At 39.7% G+C, this 22,153-nt stretch overlaps 1 protein-coding gene across 2 annotated transcripts in view; it reads right to left on the bottom strand.

Annotated features, from left to right (window-relative positions):
* The window catches only part of rspo2 (R-spondin 2), a 55,741-nt gene that overhangs the window by 4,809 nt on the left and 28,779 nt on the right, over positions 1-22,153 (bottom strand). For both annotated transcript variants that reach the window (XM_053683078.1, XM_017476937.3), the window contains exons 3-4: positions 15,619-15,762; positions 14,042-14,230 (exon numbers count right to left, since the gene is read on the bottom strand). In XM_053683078.1, coding sequence (XP_053539053.1) covers positions 14,042-14,230; positions 15,619-15,762 — 333 coding nt within the window. The remainder of the gene's footprint in view (positions 1-14,041; positions 14,231-15,618; positions 15,763-22,153) is intronic.

The raw sequence follows: 22,153 nt of genomic DNA, 5'->3' as shown, positions 1-22,153 counted from the left end.
TACAGATTGCAACCCGAGCTCAGGATCGAAATGGAGATCCTGGAGCTGCTGTGCACCACTGTGTTGTTCCATACTATAGATAATGACAATTTCTGTCAAACTTTTGTTGAAACACAATCATGGTTGCTGTGATTTAAATTCACATGCAGTTGCATAAGAGTCCAACTCTCCTTCCTCTAACTCTGATGTTTGCACGCCAACCTCGCCATCCCTTGTGGAGAGCCATCTCTATTTCTGTTACTATTAAACTTGTTAGGTAAATTCACAGATTCTGTAGATGGTTATATTGTTTCTTGCACAAAGAGAGCAAAAGAAAGAAAAGCAAAATCAACCTGTTATGAGCGAGGCCATGACCTAATGAAAAGAGAACTATCTTTTCTGCTCCAGAGAGCTATCTGGTCTGCTGTCCAACCCAAAGTGACTTCATCTGGATGACTCAAGTAGTTCAGGAATCGAAAGGCCTAATCTTATCAGCGCAGCGTGTGGTTTAAAGCAAATCGATGGCTGACCTCAGGAAAGCATTATGCGAGAGCGGTAAATGGGCCTCTCTTTTCCTTCTGTTCAAAACCTTCTCATCTTTCAGGGGACCAACAAGTAATAACTATCTTCTCCCCTCCTGACCGTTCAAAAAAAAAAAGCGGCAAGCAATGAAGTGAGAGTGTGAGATAAAATGGAAGCATATTGAATAATGTTTAAAAGATTCAGGTGGACTCAGGTGGTTAAAGCCAGCATTTTTTGGCGGTGCATGATTTTTTCTAAACACACCAATGCAAAGACCATTATTTGTGCATGAACGAGAGGTCTACTGGCGCCAGTGAGATTTGATTCCAGGAGCAGAAATTGGATTAGCAGCCATTAAGGGCCTCCTCACACATACATTTATAATGCTGTGAAGGGGAGTGTAGTTAGAGCCAGCTCCCCACATCTCACACTATGGACTCCTCTATCTCAAAGCAAACACATAACACTCGCAAAGCACTGTGGATGTGTGCATGTGTGACTGTCAACATCAAGGAAAAAGTGCACATGCATTTCACTCTCACACACTGTGTTTCCTTATATCATATGTTCTGTTGTGTGTGAGTTTTCTCAGACACTTGACTCAAGGTCCAAATTAGAAATGCTCAGTAGAATGAGAGGTTAAAGAAAAATGAACAGAACTCTAACTGAATCGCTCAAGAGCGTCACATTTTACAAATAGCTAAGAATCCTAATCATCTGGGGGGGGGGGGGGGGGGGGGGGGTTGTTTCAGAATACTAAGTGGACTACTAAGTGGACTAAAAAGCCATGAGATCACTTTCACCTGTTAGGATGAAGAAGTTCCATTAGATCACAGCTATTCACCATTGTACCTAAGCAACATTTAGATGTTTTCAACCTAAATAGCTAAACATTTTCCTGAGTTTCCCCTGAACTCCACCAACATATCATCATGGAGTTACATCAGACTGCTATGAAGAGGTTGATTCCTGCTGTCTGGTTCACATCTGGGTCTAAATGGATGGAGCTCCAGTTCTGTGTGACTTAGAAAATGAAACATAATTAGCTGTGTGTGTGTGTGTGTTAGAAGGAATAGGAATATCTGCCAGTTTTGCAACCAAATCCATTTTCAAGAGCTCCAGAGTGTCACATTTTACATCCAAGTATTCATGTTCTTTTGTGATTCAGTGAAATTTATTTGCAACCACTGCTTCAGTTGCTTTCTTGAGCTCAAATTCGTGTATCTCTCTAGGACGACTGACTATTGGCCCGATTCTGTCAAGAGCTTGACAGCTATTTTGTCACAAATATAATATTACAAAGCTAAATCTTGCAAGATTTTCTTTCTTGCAACATCGAAGAAAAATGGTCATGCAGTACTATAAGAAAACCCTTTCTGGTCAGTCTTGTATGATTTACAGTAGCTTGTGCTAGAACAGGTTGGAGTTGCATCACATGCACATGACTACCCTAAGAGTTATCTCCACCATCTCAAGTCCATAAACCAGGTATAAGGAACATATGCAGTTTACCACAGTCTAGCATTTTTTACAATAACAAACCTCCTTCCCAGACACTTAGATTTTTTAAAAAAAATAATAATAATAAAAAAAAAACCTATTGAAAGAATGAAAGAAAACCAGGACAAAGCATGAAGATGAAGATGACTGATAACAGAGACGTGAAATGCAAAGACAGCGGATGATCTAGGAGCAGAAGTTCATCTTGCCAGCCGGCTGACAAGAGCATTTTCTGCAAAGCTTCACTTAGCTTAACACGATTACACAGGATACTACTTATCCAACTCTCTCTTTCGTCACTGTGCTCTGCTTAGTATCACATGGTCTGACTTACAACACATGTGTTTCAGATGAAAACTTGCCAACGTTGAGATTAGGTGTGTCATTATTTCCTCATTCTATAGAATGTCAGCTGTTCTGTCTGGAGATTAAGCAGCAGGTAAAAAACTATGCTCTCTGAAGATACAACCATCTGATGGGATATCAAAATAGAAAACTGGGGCAGGTTGGGAACAGAGGACACCAAAGGACCAAAAGAAGTCTGAAGAGAGAAGTGTGTACAAAGGGATGGGAATTGACAGGATAAAGCATTGGAAGAGAGCATGACTGAGATGTAATGTAATCATGACACTTGAAAGGAGTTCAACTAATTTATCAACCAAATCGCATGCATTTTTTTTAAACACAGCCTGCGCAGGATAAATATATTTAATTCCATCATGTTATGATATTTCTCTTGACTGTTTTGAAGAACTTTTTTCTTTTGTTGTTTCTGAGGTAATCATTGTTTAAGTAGTCAGTTTTCCTGTAATTTTCTAGTTTAGCTGCTTTCCTCAGGCAAGGTCACAGTGAAAACATCTCCACTGAACCTCTGTTCCATTGTAAACTTGTATCATCACCTATTTATTATATTATTTATTGTTGACCACTCCATCCCCACTGCTTAATGAACAGCCTGCAAATAGCTAAGAATCGCAATCATCTGTGTAAAAAAAAAAAAAACAACAAGAAAAAAACATGATCCTTCATTGCTTTCAGAAGTTTGTTTCAGAATACTAAGTGGACTACTTCTTACAAAAAGCCATGAGATCACTTTCACCTGTTAGGATGAAGTTAGATTAGATCACAGCTATTCACCATTGTACCTAAGCAACATTTAGATGTTTTCAACCTAAATAGCTAAACATTTTCCTGAGTTTCCCCTGAACTCCACCAACATATCATCATGGAGTTACATCAGACTGCTATGAAGAGGTTTATTCCTGCTGTCTGGTTAACATCTGGGTCTAAATGGATGGAAACCCAGTTCTGTGTGACTTAGAAAATGAAACATAATTAGCTATAGTGCTGTTTAATTACTGCGTATATGTTGTGTTGCATTTCCGATAAGACACATGTAAAGCTCTGTCTGATTTACTAAAGACGTTGACATGTTTTTAGCAAGTGTCCTCACAAAGATAGGAATATCTGCCGGTTTTAGCCTGCAGTTTTTTATTTAAAAAACTAAAAGAGCCCAAACATTACACTTACTACATCAGATAGACAAAACATTCTCTACAACCATAACATATTGTGGGCTAACTGTAAATTTAAAACCTCCTCTTCATGGTTGTCATGAAATTGTACTAAAAAAAAAAAAAAAAAAAATCACCTCTGCCAAGAAGGTGACCTTTTCACACTACCATTACACAAACCATTTGAAGGAACATTTGTTTTTTATTTTACCCCTGAAGCTGCATTGCACATGATAAAGGTGGTGGAAAGCATATACAGTATACTGTGTGTGTGTGTGTGTGTGTGTGTGTGTGTGTGTGTGTGTGTGTGTGTGTGTGTGTGTGTGTGTGTGTGTCTCAGCCAATAAGAGCACTACAGTTTTCCTCTTTCAGAGAAACTAGGCCTCCAGTTTCCCCTGAAAATATCAGTGTAACTTTCTGAGAACTGCTAAAACAGCACAGACTGTTGTTTCCATGCTCCAAAACATTTTGCTTTATAGGAATGAAGGCAACATGGGCTGAGGAATGGTTTAGAGAATGCTGAGCGTGAGAGAAGAGGATTTTTTTTTGTTTTGTTTTGTTTGGAGACTTCTGAGAGAACACACACATACAAACTGGGAAACAGTCATGACTGTATATAGTTGTACTACGAGGTATGGTATCGAATAACTGAAACTGATGTGTACTCCTGCTATTAGCTTCCATAGTTCTTTAAATGCTCTGGTTTTTATATATATATATATATATATATATATATATATATATATATATATATATATTTCTGGAGGTTGGAGAAGTTAATGGACTAGCTTGATTTGTTCTTTATATGTCAGGCCCGTCATACTTGTCATTCACGAGAGCCTAGCAGGGGGAAATCTGCCTTGTGTTTGCAGAAGGAGCAGATTTTACGTTAAAACAGAGGAAGTGGCCAGGAGGCCAAGGGGCCTCTGCTAATCACCAGGCTTACACTCTAAAGTTGAGGAGAAGGCAGCGCTACATGGGAGACACTTCAAGTTGCTGAAAACACGCCCGATCTCCTTTATATCCTTCCATTTAAAATCTCCCCGAACACCTTTCATATGTCAGCATGCTCAAAGCCATATCCTCCTGAGACAAAAACAGAGGAAATAGATTTTACACATCTGTATGAGCTGTGGTCAAAATGTGTGTCTGAGTGTTTCTGATGTTACATCCTAAGAGTCTGGAGTGAGCATTTATCCCCGAGATGAGACACACATGAATGCCGGTGGACAGCACTCATGTGGACATCTGAGTGAAGCAGACAGCTTTTATCAACTACCTGCAGAGCTACAGGAGCTCTGAAGCAACCCCCTCCATGAAAGCAAACACTTTCAAATACATATGGCAAACATTTTCCACTCTATATGCACACTTTCTCTGCTTTTGACCGCTGTGTCATTTTGGTTGGTGATTTCAAAATGGAGATTCTTGGATGTGGGAACAGAGCTACTGAAACGATGAACCAACAGAAAGATGTTAAGAAATGCAAGGCAGTTAAAGAGACTATTGCTGTTAAAGCTGCATAGGTTAAGGGAAAAACTAAGAGCGTGTCAGGGAAAAGATCCAACTGTAACCGCAGGGTAGTGCTGACTTGTTGGACATCCAGGTATTATTCCTTCTAAACACACAAGGTTGGAGGCCAGGGACTTGGAGCGAAGTTAGGAAGAAACAATACCACAAACAAATAAGCACAAAAACTTGAGAAAATGAACAGTATTTGAGTCCAGGGATTTCTTTTATTGTACAGTGTTAACCTTTTTTGGGCACTGTTTAAAAGCCTACGTAAAAAACCTACTTGACGAGTACGAGGCTTCATATCATGAGAAACTGCAACATTTGGAGTGAATCATTTGGAGGAAATTTTTCCAGATAAAGCTTTAAACCCTGGCATTTGTCTCAAGCCCATATGTTTGTAAGAGCAGTGGTGCCTCGCCTGTAATTTGGCATTCTGCTGGCGTGCACATGATTAAAGTGACACAGAGCAAACTCCAAAACTCACATCCTTACTTAACCACCCAGAAACAGGTCTTTGTTTTGACTAGGTGTCTCTTTGAGTGGTCCAGCCCTCTGGACATGAGTGGGTCAGACACCACCACTTCTCTCCACAGGCACATCATCATGTTCTGATTACAAGCTGTGATGTCTCAATGAAGATGGCAGAGAGGAGGGAGGGAACAGACAGAGGCAAGGGAAAAGACAGAGGTTTCTACAACCTGAACTGGTGCAACTGGGCTCCAGATGTGGATGGCCATGCGCTCTCTACAGAAGGCAGTCTGGGTCATGGCAATGCTCAGCTGAAACAAATTCTACATATACACACCATCATGTATACGCATCCATGTGTGTGTATGCACAAACATGCATGTTTATTGAGGACTGAGGAGGAAGTGTGTGGCTTGCCATGTGTGGTGTATAGAGATGAAAGCGTATATGGGGGCCCTATGTAAGGGGCAAAGCAGAGGATATGGCTGGCAGAAAAGCCGAAGACTACTCACTGTCTTCGCACTTCTTCTTAAACTATCACCAAATACTACTCACATGCCCGCTGAACCATCCTGGACACCATATCCTATATATAATATATTCCAAGAATGATTTCTTCCTCTCATAAACAAGAACTTCACAGGACTCCCACGGTGCCTATATTTCACTAAAAGCATTGCCAGATATGAAAAAAATCAAATCTGTCCAGCAAATGAGCCATGGTTCTCCTGGTTTGAGAGGGCCAGATGACGGAGATGTGGAGAAGGGAGCCCTCGTCCACAGGAGCCCCTGTGTTTATGGCTCATGCCTGTGGTATGAAGATGAATTCTCCATATAAAAGCCGGCAGGATAGTCGTGTGTTTCAAATATTGCTCTTTGAATACAGTTGCTGACAGAATGACAGCGGCCATATTTATTTTGGTCAGGGAGCAGGGCACTTTGTGGGGAGTTAATCAGAGGCTCCTAAATCCCCCCCATAAGGAATGTAACCATAGCAAAAAGATGGAGAGAGAGATACAGTGTACGTGTGAGAGAAAAAGACTTTCACGTAGTGTTTGTGCGAAAGAGAGAGAGTGAGAAAGCATGGTCTTACTTTGGAAGATTTTCCAGAGGCCCTCTGAAATTAGCACAGTGTGACTGAGATGTAGAAAATGGGGTGAGAATTTGTAGTCTGTTAACTCTGAGAAATAGCTGAAGATGGATGATACTTAGCGTATTAGCTGATGTGGTATAACATACTGTTATTCTGTGTAGCTATCTGTTTATTATACACATACTAATGCTATTTCTGCTTTCATATGCTCCCTTTCTAAATAGCAGTATAATATACACTAAGCTACAGTATGCTTGGACTGACTTGAGCACATGAACATAGCATTGTTTGCTCAAGATCATAGCTGAATCCAGTTTTTGGCTATCAGGGATTCTTTTCAGTCTGAACGAAAGACGATGTGGGTTTCTTGTAACCAGGAACCATGAGGACTGCCAGCGGATAAACCTTGAAAGAAAGTCCCAATTAGTGCACTGGGCTTTAACCCCAAAGATATCAGCCACAAACTCAATGCCTGCTAACTGGATTTGAGTTCTTGGATGAGAAAATGCTGACAAAAAAGTCTTTTTGATTTCTGAATTGATCTCCATCTGTCTCAGTTTCAGGAGAGTCATACTAATGAATTGAACATTATTTATAATCACTGATTAAAAAAAAAAAAAAAAAAAAAAACAGTTGGTGACCTCTGGATGACCTCACACATTCTTCAGCTTCATATTTTTATGTCGCGGATGAAAGGGAATTGTGGTGTTAATGCATGCACGGCCACACTGAGCTCGATCACACAGAGTTGGCTCTCCATCAGTGCTACAGATTGAGATAATTAAAGGAAGATTAGGCCACAGACCCGGCAGTCACAACAGGCTTGGCAATGGCTGTGAATAATCACTCTGATACAACAGCAGCAAGCTAGTGAGCGGGACTTGTCCTGGGAAAGCGACATGTCCCATGCTCCTGCTGGCCATCGGCGTCTGTTCAGAACTCAGTCTGTGATAATACCTAGACATAATTCAACATTAATCATTCCTAAGATTTAGCGCCAGGACCGAATCTCGTTGGGAGTCATCGTCGATAGAACCCTTTCTCCTACGACAAGCCCCATGCTGCTGTGAAGAACATCAAGCAGCCTGACAGCAATCAAATAAATAAGCTAAGGTAGTGGCTCTCTTGCCTTTTCCCTCAGCCTCTCTTTACTAAGTGCATCCAAGAGGTTTTGCTCAGTGATGGCAAAAGTGCAGTGCTTCCTATTTGTTTTGGATGAGTTGGCCTAGTGCACTGCTCCGCAGACAGGAATGAGTGTACGTGCCAAAAGAAGTAAATTAGCTGTCTGTGGAAGCATGCATCTGTGCTGGCTTGACGGCAGGACAGAAATGAGCATGTTTGACACAAAGATGCTCAAAAATGGATCTGGATTTTGGTTTTCCAAACCAAACATGGGCAGCAAGTCGGATGCCGAACGCATAATTGAAATGCTTGGATGAGGAGGAGGAGAATGATATCTCTCTGTCATGGTACTGAAGTTCTTCATTAACACAGAGATTCCAGGCGGGACTGTATGTACAGGAAATCAGATCTGCGCATGGTCTGTGTCATGGAAACCCCAATCCATGACAGATTAAGGGCAATTACTCCTCTCTATCGTCTATCGTTCACTGGCTCCCAGACTCACCTGGCATGAGAATCAAACTATTCCCAGCTTCAGACTTGTCCATCCATTCTTACTAACACAGACGGATGTCTATGTGTGCAAGAAAAAGCAGCAGGGTGAGCACTCTGATCCAGGTGTGGAGGCACTGGCAGATGTCCACAGAGACAAACTGTTAAGTGCAAACCAGCTGTGTATAAACCTCAGTTCACAGGCCTGGAAGTGATGAAGATATCAGATCCGGTCTGTTTTGTCTGTTGGTATGGCTCTGATCTGCACGGTTGTGATGGGCCGAGTTCGAATGTCGAATTTTTGCTGTCTATACATTGCGAAGTTAGCTTAGATTATAACTTTCAAGTCACAAAAACGGACACAACTTTAAAAGTCATCTTAACCGAGTTGCTCTTGACTTTTTAGTCTAGCAGATGGATTAGCTCGACACATCCTATAGTAGGAAAGTAAATTAGTTGAGTGCAGATGATAAGTGAAAGAATGGTGCACATTTCTCCTTTTACAGAAATGGGAAATCGATGGCATCACACCAGGTGCTTCGGCTTGAAGCTAAATCCGGGAGCCATTTGAAGTAATTGGTTAGAAGTGAGTGTCTGTCTCTTACGTCATATCATCCATCGCATGCATAGCACTCTCCAAAAGGGCTTAATAATGTGTGTTTTCATCACATTGTTTCCTGCTGTTTGAGTAGGATAAAGTTGTTTGGTTACCATCAGTGAAATTAGCCACTGAGTCCACTGGCATATGAGTGTAAAACCTTCTCTTCTCTTCTCTTTCCTGCTGTCAAAGTTGTCAAAATTGCTTTGCTACCATCAGTGAATGAGTCCACCGGCATGTTTGTGTACATCCTAAATCCCTTTAAATCCAACTTCAAGGAATTACTATGAGATTAAGCAGTAACATTGTGAGTTGTTTACACAACAGTTAATATTAGTGATATAAAAGGATCTACTGTGGAGATGATGAGGTACAACTTTTTGCTGCTTATTTTGCTGCAAGGGAAACTTCCAGGAGCCTGACAGGCCTGTGTAGAGTAAGCTGAGCTGGAGGGCTGGAAACATCAGTCACATGCTGGAGGATTACTTAAGGGTGCTGACAGGACTGTTTACAGAGATACAACCATTAAGACTTTTATTTTCTCTAGCAGCCTTTTCCCTAGCAAATCCCTTCTCTTCTCTTCTTAAATACAATCTTCTCTTCTTCTCTAGTGTATTTTCTCTGTTTGATGACGGGGGCAGAGGAAGGCACAGAATGGAGCTCAGCAGGCGTTTCATTTTCGAAAGCAGTCAAGCGCCTATTAATAAACTGTGTTTATGGGCCACGCAGTAGCCCACCCCAGGGATTCCCGCCACACACTGCCACAATAGGCTGAAGTGCCTGTAGGGGAGCGTTGGCACAGCAACCGACTCCCAAGCTCCAACTCTGAGCAGCCAAGCAACACTGAACTTCCACGCCTGGCTGCTGTGGAATCCTGTACAATAACTACACCATCATCAGAACATTTCACTAAAGCAAACAATTACAAGCATTTTCCGCATTTTCACTGGTACCCTGAGGGTAGCATAAATCCGGTTGGTCAGATCAAGTGTGAAGCCTGAATATCTGTAAAATCTGTAAATAATTTGTAGTGGAATTTAAACTGAGAACGTTGGAAAAAGGATGATGAGATAAACAATGCCAGAAATAGTGGCCCTTCATATTCTTAGGCTTTTTTTCCCTCTCCGCTGCTTTCTCCCATTCTCCGATATCCAGTATCCACTTAATCCATAACTATATAGAAGTTCTTTTCTTATGTAACCCAAGCCTGATGTATAGTGTCTGCTTTTAGGCATATTATGGTAATAGTGATATTACCCAGTGCATGTCTCCTCAGTCTCCTTCTGCTTCCTCTCTGCACCAGTGCTGTGTGGTCCACTTGGGACTGTGACATATGTTTAAACATACATGTTTATAGTCTGAGCATAATCCCATTTAGGTCCCTAAATGTAATTTGTTGTATAGGGGACTAAAGCCAATATAATAGGTAGCATTCAAGGACTTATTTACAAAGCCTTTGGAATCCAGTGTAATTTAAGAGGTCAGCTGGGAGGAATACTATCCAGTCCACTGTTTTAACAAAGGATTGAGAAATGCTCTCAAAGCCTAATTCAAGGGCTTTGGCCCTTTCCTGGTCATTTGCACAAGACATTTTACTATCTGGGCCAGACAGTCATCTGACTATCATGTCAAATTTCTACTATTGCTTGGAAATGGACTTTAATAATGAAAGCATTAGTAGAAAAGTAGCATTTAGCTGTCATCACATCCATTTACTCATACACAGTGGGATGATGTTGTTTTTTGAGGACTCAATAAGGTCCTCAGTAAGATCCAATAAGGTCAATAAGGTAATAACATACAAGATATAAAAGGAACACAATAATATGATACCCACTAACTGCAGAGAATAACAGAGCTTGGTGTGAGAAATGAAAATAATGAGCAGCCCCCAAGTTTAAAAAAAATAAAAAAAAATAATGAATACCTTCATTTGACAATTTGTACAAAAAATACCATGAAAGGAACTGTGCGTGTATCCCGCAACAAGACATCAAACACCAGCAAAGATTTACAGAAAGAATCATTTAAAAAGAAACTCCTTGACCTCCAAAGCTGATTTGAAGAAGGCGGATCACGACAGTTGGCAGTGTTGTAACACATACATCAAAAAGAATGGACAACGATTTGCCAAGCAATTTGGCAGAGTTAGAACAGAGATGTCAAGAGGAATGAGCTCTGGGTTGGTTACGGCCAGTTTAATATTACAGCTGAGAGGTAAAATGTAAATTGCAGGCATATAAGTTAAATAAGGAATAAAATATGACAGGATGTGCTGTTAAAGAAAAATAATCAATGATGTGTGATGATGCCAGCAGACCAGAACAGAGTTAATGTTCCCACCTGAAGTGGATTATCTTCCTATAACAGCATGTTGCAAAGTGTTTTATTGCTCATATACCACAGTGTTGCCAACAATTGTCATTTTTAATTTATTAATAAATAACATTTAATGTTGTGGAATTTCCACAAGTCAAGTCAGTTAGTTACACTTACATTAAAACAGTTATAAACAGCTGTTCCTTCACTAGTCTCTCTATATTTTCCTCTCTCTTGGAGTTAATAAGGCACAAAAAATATGCACCTTATCATGTTACTGAAAAACTGAAAACCACAAAGTCCCATGTCCTGAACATTCCCGTGGAAAAATAACATTACTGTTACAAAAGTGCTGACACTGGAGACTTATTCCATGAACGTTAAACAAACGTCTTCCTATATCAATAACAATACTGTAGGTATTTCTTTGTTACACAACAAAATATTTGTCATTTCTTTATAAATCGCCTTGGATTATGTGGAGTGCCTGTCATACAAGTCCCTGCAAATGAGCTGTTAATATAGAAAATAAAACCTATACAGTAGAAGGTTATATTAATATTAACCTGAAATTTGTTTATTCATTCATCTTCAGTAACCGCTTTATTCTTTTCAGGGACGCAGTGAATCTGGAGCTTATCCCGGGAACTCGTGGGCTCACCCTTAATATTTGGATTTCTTCCCTATTTACATATTCACCATTCAATCATTATGTAATTCGTGATAATCTGGAACATTTGTGAAAACATACTAAATGTCTTATAATCACGTTTCACATATTGAAGATATTGTGCTCTACACTGTAGGTAGGAATAATGAAGGTGATGAAAGGGGCATCACTGGGCAGCAGTGGTACTAACACAAGGTGTATACACACAAAAATGTGCATACGTGCTGTCTCTGACCAAAATGATTCATGGCAAACTGACAAAAGAATGATTCTTCAGTGCATTCAATGAACACTTCAACAATAGCCCCAATCACTGACCTCACTGATACTAGATCATACTAGATATGCCAATAATTATGTGTTCCAGTGCTTAATAATAATTAAGGATAATAAAGTCATTTGGGAAATGTCAGGCAGGAGGAACTAACCTTGGGCCTCAAGATGAGCCAGCATATAAGAAAGATAGTTATTCTTTCTAACACAAAGATTTTTCTATTCTTCGCTGCTACTGAAAAAGGAGACTGCAAACAGTCTATTTCAGATTTATTCATCTAATAAGCTATTTTCATGGGTGTACCCAAAGTCTAGGACCTGTGTGTGCTGAAACACACAGCAGTCTGAAGAGTGAATGAAAATCTTTAGTTCAGAGTGATTTCTTTAGCTTCCTCACTGGATGCCAAGAAACAGTTAAATAAATATTGCTATTTGAACAAATGAACCCAGTCCATGTGAACTGTGGACACTTAATTAAAACATCCATCTAAAAAAAAAATGCGAAAAACACACTCAAAGTACTGAAAATGAAAACATCTAGAGTTACACGAAGTGTCGTTTTTATGGTGAGCTTACATCGCAATCATATTTGTGTACTTAGTGTAACAAGAGCATAATTCAAGAACCACAAAGGACATACATGTAATCAGGTGAGCAGGCACTAAAAATCCAGAAGGTGGGTAGATATGAATTTTTAATATACATGCTGGCTAATAAAACTTCCCCAAGATGGCAATTATATTCATTAGCAAGTTTGGCCCATCTATGTTAAACAAAGCGCTTCATGAAAAAAATAAAATAAAATTCTATGGGTGTGTTTAGAGTGCAAATAGTTTCCTCCAGACTGGACCTCTCTATTAATAGTGAAGCTGCGTGCAGCATGTACCGCAAATAAGTCTTGAGTAGATGAGAGGAAACAGAGAGTGCCACTGCACTTGCATACACTGAGCAATTCCACTATGAAGAGAGAGGAGAAGCCAAGGGAAAATATACTGCGGCAAAACATTGCATACAGACTAAAGTGAGCATGGAAAAACAGTAATGTATCATGCATGAAAACACACCACCAGCCACTTACAATTTAAATAAAAGGATTGAGGTTAGAGAAGACAGTGTAGAGCAGAAAAAAAAGATTATAGTAAAACAGGTGAATGTGAAAATATTGCATATTTGTCTCTTCTTAGACCCTATATATATATATATATATATATATATATATATATATATATATATATATATAAATATACACACGATGGCCACTTGGCAAGTGGCTTGAAATAAAATCATCCATCCATCATCTATACCACTTATCCTTTCTTCAGGGTACCAGGGAAACCTGGAGCCTATCCCAGGAAGCATCAGGCACAAGGCGGGGTACACCCTGGACAGGGTGCCAATGTATCACAGGGCACAATCAGATACACATTCACACACTACGGACACTTTGGACATGCTAATCAACCTACCATGCATGTCTTTGGACTGGGGAGGAAACTCCCTGCAGCACGGGGAGAACATGCAAACTCTGCACACACAGGGCCACAGTGGGAATCGAACCCACAACTCTGGAAGTGTGAGGCAAATGCGCTAACCACTAAGCTAATTTGCATATTCATTCATTTGTCAATGTCATTTGCATATGTTATATGAAAAAGAAAAAACATATTTCTGAAGACACAAGATTGTGCAAATGCAACTAATTCAGGCTTTACACACTGGTGGTGAGTTGAGCAAAGCTGCTCTTTCAACATAACCAGCAGCTGTGATGTGAGCTGGAGAGCTGTATCGAGTACAGGACAGTTACTAGCATCGGGTCAAAATGCAATTTGCATTAGGCTCATTTTTTTAAAAACTCACTAAAAGGCTCTAAAAAGGTGCAAAGTCTAGCAATAAACTCACCAAGTTGGCCACAAGAGCTTTCAGGCTTTCCTTTAAAGATTTACACCAAAGGAGTGTAAATATATGCCGTATCTCACCTTTCCTGCAGTGTCGCATAGGCATTTTGCACCTCCTGGACTCAGCAATCGTCGGGCAAGGTATCGTGTCCCTTGGCGGTTTCTTCACAATATGTCTTGTGCGAGTCTCCAATCCCCACTTGAAGCCACATGTTTTGTTTCTCCTGGTGCACGTCCCCCACTCGCTCCACTGGCCCACCTCACAGCCCTCTGAAGGAAGGAAAGGATAAGGGTTTAGAAACTACTTCACGGTTAACACACAGCATTACAGCGATTCCTTATAATATGGTCGTTTTCACTCCGTTTCCATTAGAGAATGTCATCAGTCATTACTGTTTATTTTAGCACAGCATTTTTGAATTCGCAAACTGGATTGGTCAGTAGATGTTGAGTTTCTAGAACAGCATAGCTGTGACAGCAATTCAGGCTGTGATTCAAATGAGAGGTTCATATTAATGTGCTCATTCCAATACATTATGGTGTCTATAGTAACAGCTCATTCATGGGGACTTTATGGTGGACGCTCCATATAATCTAAATATAATAATAAACGGATTATGGTGACGTCTCCTGTAAGGAGACATTTATTTCATATTTATGGAAGGAGTCTCTGGTGTCGGTGTCATTAAGTTTTCCACCACAGGAGACTCTTCAGGACAGCAGATTTTGTACTTTACGGTTTCTCAATAACGTGACAAGCTGTGGGTTTTTATGGTGTGGTGAGGGGATGACTATGCAGTCCACTCCAAAAGTATTGGAACAGCAAGGCCAAATCTTTTGTTTTATACATTGAATACATTTGGGTTTGAAATAAAAAGGTGAACATGAGACGATAGAATCAGAATTTCAGCTTTCACTTCCTGATGTTCTCATCTAGATGTGTTAAACAACTTATAGCATGGCATCTTTTGCGGCAGACCAACCAATTTTTAGGTGAGCAAAAGTAATGGAACAGACAGTCTTAAAGTAAATTAAAGTAAATAACGCCTAATATTTGTTTGCATACCCCTTGCTTGCAATAACTTCATCAAAGACGGTGATCCACTGACATCACCAAACCGTTGCATTTTACTTTTGTTTGTTTTGGGGATTTCTCCCTTCAGTCTCGTCTTCAGCAGGTGAAATGCTTTGGGTTAAGGTCTGTTGATTGTCTTGGTCAGACAAACCCCAATGTCTTCAATGTATAGCGAAAAACACTGAATTGGGCTTGCTGTTTCAATACCTTCAGAGGGGACTGTATCTATATCTGACTCTATCTGTTATAGACTATATCTGTTATAACATGAGCAATAACAGGACATTGTCTCACGGGCATTCCATAACATGACATGCTACTATAAATAATTAAAAAGCATGAGGTTATAATTGTACGTGTTGACAAATCAATGTGGTATACAAAAAAAAAATACAACACACCAGGCCTTAATATGAATAATAATTATATTATATTATATAGAAAATAATCTATTTTCGGGGTAGTGAAGGTGCAAAGCATCTATTCTGTTGGTGGATTATTTGAGAATAACCGTATGACCATCAGCGTTTTATTTCTTACTCAATGCTATATCAGTGCTTTCTCTTATGTAGGCTCTCCTTACCTCCACACTCCATGCTGTCATCCAGTGGAGCAAAGCCCTCTGGACACTTCTCATAGCAGCGGGTTTTGTGCAAGTAAAAACCAGGCTTGCACTTCGTACAATGCTCTTTGCTGAAACAGGTCTCACAGTTCTCTATCCTACATCCTGGCAAGAAAGAGAGATAAAAAGGTGGTGAGCACATAAACATTATCGACGCATCTGCATCTGATCAAGGCTGAGTGAGGGACTGTAAAACGATTACGGTTAAAAAGTGGGTTTGATGTTTGCAAATGTCTCCTTGGGGCAATGATAAATTGCAGAATACTCTTTATCCCTGACAGACATGTTTGACTGTGGTCTGTGTGTGTGTGTGTGTGTGTGTGTGTGCCGAGATCATACGTCGGTCCACTACTAGAGGTCTCGAGTGATTACCTCATCATGACCCCTTTTAGCAGGGGAGGGAAGCACATCGCCAAGAGGTCCATCTTCAATAATCACTCTTTCACATGTATCTGAAGTTGTGGCTCACATGCCTTATTTGTTTACAGTCTGTTATATATCATTTATTCATAGCCAGATAGATAGGACATGATGAATGATGTTCTAACCACTAAGTTGTGAAATTCTCCATATTGTGCTTAAATCCAGCTCTGGGTTGCGTCTTTAACTTAGGAAGGGGCGGAGAGAGATATTTGTGAGCTATTGTCCAGTGCCAGAGACCAGACTGGGTGAAGAACTTCTCCTCTTACAGCCCACGCTGTCTCATCCTGTCAGCACCACACCATCAAGATTGGACTTGACAAATAATATATGATTCTCAGGTAGATTACATTAGCTTCACCAACAGGACTATGCACTAGAGGACATGATTAAAAGGAGTTCTCTAGAGTGATCTAGTTATTATGTTGTTTAGAAGCCGTGTGAGATGTCTGATTGTCTGATGGGCTTTGATTCTCAGATTTCAGCCATTTCAAGCCTTTTTCATGCCACTTGATTGGCTCTGTAGTATTGGCACTTTTTAGGCAATATTACCAATTGCAAAGCAGTGACTCACTGTTGCCTAAAGTCAAAGTCAAACTGCAGTCTTAAAATGCCAGATATAGAGTCCTTAAATGAAGTTTTATACATGTAGCAGAGCTAGTGCTTTTTATAAACTGGATGCTCCACTGATCTGGGTTCATTGTGTGGAATATTATCATAGTCTGTGAAATTAAATAGGGGTCATTTTATACTTTCTCAGTTAATAAGCAAGCTTCCTTAGGGATTTTACTCCACACCAAGGAAATCCCTACACATTTTAGTCCCAGCCCAAGCAATCTCTCTTCCAAACCAGTCTAAACAAGATATACAGGTCTGAAAAGATTCCTTTATTTTGATGCAGACCATTGGTCGCCTTTCTTGACATGACACTCACCTCAGCTACAGGCCTGTACACAACCTTCACATTCACCATTATCTAAGCATCACACACTCCAGCTGTGGAGTAACAGACCAGTAAAACATAAGCAGATTATGAGTGGGAATTTCCTGCCAGAGCAGAACAGAGCATCTTTGAGGCTTTGAGAAGTTTCTTAACAGAATACAATGGGCATTTGATGTGATACGAGGAATGATAAGACCATTCTTGAATACCTCACATAGTTTCACTATGGTGCATCAATGTAGACTGTGTAGTCAGAGTAAACAAATCTTTTCCTCATATCTGTCTCCAATATACTGTCTACACATCATCCCACCAGCAGACACCACAACAGCTCAGCCCTGTTTGATAAACATGTGCTTTAGCTGGTCAAGTTTCAATGTACTGTAGAGTTCTTGGCATGGAGGCAAAGGCCACACAGGAGGATGTGGTGTACTTTTGTTGCCAGTGTAATGAGAGCTCTGAGCAGTTCAACGTCCCTACATGTCCAACACATGACAGCAACCAACAGCTAATAAATCAGATCTATAATTGGACAACCCTCCCTGTCCATTAAACATTAGGCATGGTGAGCCTGTCATCACCTGGTCACATCTTTTACTCCACAGAAAAGGCAAAGAACAAGGGAAAAACAGGTGAAAAAAAAAAATCAGGTCTGGCATGAAGCTCAGACAGCAGCTTCCTGAGCAACCATCTGTAAACAGCAGGCCAGATTCTAAAATACTGAACATCACCGCAGAGGCCAAGAAGCAATCTCACATTTCATGAGAAGTATTTTTTTTGTATTAGACTTAACAGCTTTACTCTATTTTCCTAATACTAAAACTAAAAAGCATAAAACTACTAGAAAAAAAACCCTCAAGACTATTATTTATTTGCCATGGCACGTTTGTCATAACATTTGAGCCTCACATTAGAATACTCACCAAAATATATATTTTTTCCATTTTTGTAATACTGCTTGCCATTTGTTGAATCCAAAAATACTGAAACCCTAATACATGATTTCAGAATTATTCAGTTACTGTAACTCCCTTATCAGTAGCGTACTGACTAAAAGCGTCACTGTATACACACCTCAGTCCTCAGAGATCTCACTAATACTGAAGTAGTTTTAACCCCAATTCTGTATACATTGGCTTTCATCTCGACTCACACTGAATACATAATCCTACTCCTGCCATTAAAGGCCTTCCATAATACTTTTCAGAACTCCTCTTTCCATGTACACAGTATGCCCACTAAAATCCTTTGGCCCGGGGCAAAGATATGTCCCCTAGTTTACATTATCCACTTTGGCAAGCAGGTCATTACTCTTAGCACCTGAATTCGATCTCAATCTCTCAGGGATTGCTCTTCCATTTCCTCTTTTAAAGCCAAGCTGAAACATTTCTACTCTCTCTACACAGTATGTATAATTTGGAACTGTTCCAATTCAGTGGGATTTCTGCATGTACTATATATATATATATATATATATATATATATATATATATATATATATATATATATATATATATATATATATATATACACACACCACCCTAAGTGAGAACGTCAGAGTATCTCAAATGTGTTGAAAAAACATTCACTGGCAACACTTGCTTCTTGTTAATAGTAGCAATCACATGCAGCCTCACTGGAGAAGGGAGTGGAGACACCAGTGTATCATTCTTTGGTTGCATTAGGATTATCTGATCTGCCATATTTGTAGGATTAACTGATCTGCCACATTTAAACTCCATCACAGGTGCTACTGGGAGAGTAATGAGGAATAATGAGGTCATCTGATTTGGCATGCACATGGAAGAGTCTGATGCCACTGCTTAAAGAAATGCTTTTTCCTAATCATCTAATCTAATTAAAACAGCCCATTTCACAACTTCTACACTGTGGAGTTGCACAAACGTTTTTTATTTTTAGTGCATGACTTTGTATCCTTGGTTTTTGTATATGTTGCAATATATATAGCACTGTCAAGATTTAGAGCAAACGTTGTGAGACACATAAGTCCTGCTTATGTAGACTAGACACCCACAGGTCAGTTCTTTTTTGAAAAGTAGACAAAAGTTGAACTTGGCCTGAATCCCTGTGAAGCTTTCAGTAGATGCTTAGTGCAGCAGGGATGTCTGCCCTCAACCTTCTCTAACCACCATGCCAAGGTGGGGGAAAAAAATCCAGCCACATTTTCCATTTTTCCTTCAGCAGGCCCAGCGGAGGCAGCCTGGCTGTTCTGACCTTTTGCTGGTGAAGGCACATCACACAGACTTCTTGCTCACACCCAGCCATGTCATCTAGTAATGCTGAATGGTAAGCCAAGTCTTTTGCGGTTTTCCCCGGGGCTCTAACAGGGACAGTGCTGACGGTTGCACAGGCAGCTCTGCACATGAGAGTCATATTGGTGTTCCCACCTATCACCAAGATAGTGTGACAAACTGAACAAATTACAAACATCACAGTGTTCCTGGCCATCGCTTCTTATGAAGAAACGACTAACTTACATGTTTTTCTTCTTAAATAGAAGCAAAGGAAGCTCACATCCAGCCAGGACAGAAATGGATTAGGTACACTAGGTAGTCTCAGTGATCTGTAGATCAGCAACGTGCACAAAACCCATTTAGCATTGCTTCTGCACAGAGCTGTTGACAGATCAGGGACAGGCGCCTTTCACACTGTCTGGCCAAGGTTACATTATGCGGTCGGTGCAGGCACAGGGGCCAAATGCAACTGCAGTGAGGTCCCAAATGACGTCACTGTATATGGAACAGCCCATTCATAACCAAAGGATATAGAGCTCTGGCAGCTTTACAGCAGCATTTTGATGGGTTGTGCTGAGTCCTTAATGGTTTTTGGGTACCATTCTGGGCATTGGGCATTTTGTGTAACTTCAAACCCAGCAACACAACATTTCCAAAATTTCCTTTAAATTTACTAAGGGTTAGGACATGATGAAGGTAAGAGAAAGGACTGGTTCAAATGTCCGCATGCTCCAATGTGGAACGAATTATAAGTAGGGTGCATATATATGACATCTTAAAATGCATGAGACAAATAATAAGTAGGATAAAATGACTCCCATGTGGTATATTTACTACAAGTCAAAAGTCAACAGTTAAATGGGCATTATTTTCAAGAGGGAACAGACTTTAATGTGTACTATATTATCATATCCATACTCAAAAGGGAGTCTGTTGAGTGACTCTGGATAGTGGGATTATGTACATATACAATATTGAGTCATACAGAGAAAAGGCAAATAGTAAAAGGCTTGTTCAACAAAATTTGGTAAATTGTAAACATTTCACACTTCACAGATGGTGAAGGCATTTTAATAATAAATACGAGTATATGGAATATTTTCAGAAAAAAAAACACTATGCTTAAACTAGATACCAAACATTTCCTGTCAGATTGGTTGTTGGAAATTTAAAAAAAAAAAAAAGAAAATAAAAGAAATTTAAAACAATCTTAAATTTTTTTAAAAGTCACTATAATGGCAGAGCTGGATGAGCTGTGATATTCATCCCGTACTTCCAGGATACTGCAAGTTAAATATACAGTGCCCTCCACTAATGTTGGCACCCTTAGTAAATATGAGCAAAGAAGGCTGTGAAAAATTGTTTTTATTGTTTAACCTTTTGATATTTTGTTCAGAAAATTCACAAAAATTCATGGATATCAAACAATTACAAAAAAAAACAACAAAAAAACACAGGTTTATCCTAAAAAATATTTGTTAAATATAGATGTGCAACAATTATTGGCATCCCTATGAATTCATATGAGAAAAATATATTTGAAGTATATTCCCATTGATATTTAATTTCTTTTAGTACACCTGGGTGACTAGGAACAGGAAATTGCTCAACCATGACTTCCCGTTTCAGAGGGGTATAAATATGAGGTAACACATAGGTAAAATTCCCTTAATCATTCATAACAATGGGTAAGATCAAGGAATTTAGCTGTGATGTGCGGCAAAAGGTTGTTGAGCTTCACAAAATGGGAAGTGGCTATAAGAAAATAGCAAAAGCATTGAAAATGCTCATTTCCACCATCAGGGCAATAATTAAGAAGTTCCAGTCAACTGGAAATGTTATGAATCAACTTGGAAGAGGACGTGTGTCTATATTGTCTAGTGCACTGTGAAGAGGATGGTTCGAGTGGCCAAAAAATCTCCAAGGATCACAGCTGGAGAATTGCAGAAGCTAGTTGCGTCTTGGGGTCAGAAAGTCTCCAAAACTACAATCCGAATTCATCTACATCAGCACATCAGTTTGGAAGGGTTTCAAGAAAAAAGCCTCTACTCTCATCCAAAAACAAACCCAAGCATCTTCAGTTTGCCAGACACTACTGGAACTTCAAATGGGATCGGGTTCTATGGTCAGATGAAACCAAAATAGTGCATTTTGTCAATAAACACCAGAGGTAGTTTTGGTGCACACAGAGAGGTAGCCATATGGAGAAGTACCTCATGTCCACGGTTAAATATGGTGGTGGCTCTTTAATGTTTTGGGGCTGTTTTTCTGCCAGAAGACCTAGACATTTTGTTAGGATACATGGCATCATATCAACAGATATTAAATGAAAACCTGACTGCCTCTGCCAGAAACCTTCAAATGGGCTGTGGTTGGATCTTCTAGCAGGACTATGATCCAAAACATTCATCAAAATCAACACAAAAATGGTTTACTGAACACAAAATCAAGGTCCTGCCATGTCCATCCCAGTCACCTGACTTGAACCCCATAGAAAACTTGTGGGGTGAACTGAAGAAGAGAGTCCACCAGCGTGGACTTCGAAATTTGAAGGATCTGGAGAGAGTCTGTATGGAGAAATGGTCTCAGATCCCTTGCCACGTATTCTCCAACCTCATCGGGCATTACAGGAGAATTATCGCACACCCATATTTAACAAAGATTTATATTTTTAATAAGCCTGTGTTTTGTTTGTAATTGTTTGATATTTTTGACAGCAGAGTATTTTTGTGAATTTTTTTAACAAAAGATCAAAAAGTTAAACAATAAAGAATTTTTCATAGCCTTCTTTGCTCACATTTACAAAGGGTGCCAATATTATTGGAGGGTATTAGTATTAGTTTCCCTAAAACAATCTTCCCACTCTATTAAGGAAGCA

This window comes from Ictalurus punctatus, chromosome 1 (genome assembly GCF_001660625.3).
Source record: "Ictalurus punctatus breed USDA103 chromosome 1, Coco_2.0, whole genome shotgun sequence".
Classification (NCBI taxonomy): domain Eukaryota; kingdom Metazoa; phylum Chordata; class Actinopteri; order Siluriformes; family Ictaluridae; genus Ictalurus; species Ictalurus punctatus.
The sequence above is the reverse complement of the archived record's forward strand: the minus strand, read 5'-3'. Positions and strand labels throughout refer to the sequence as shown.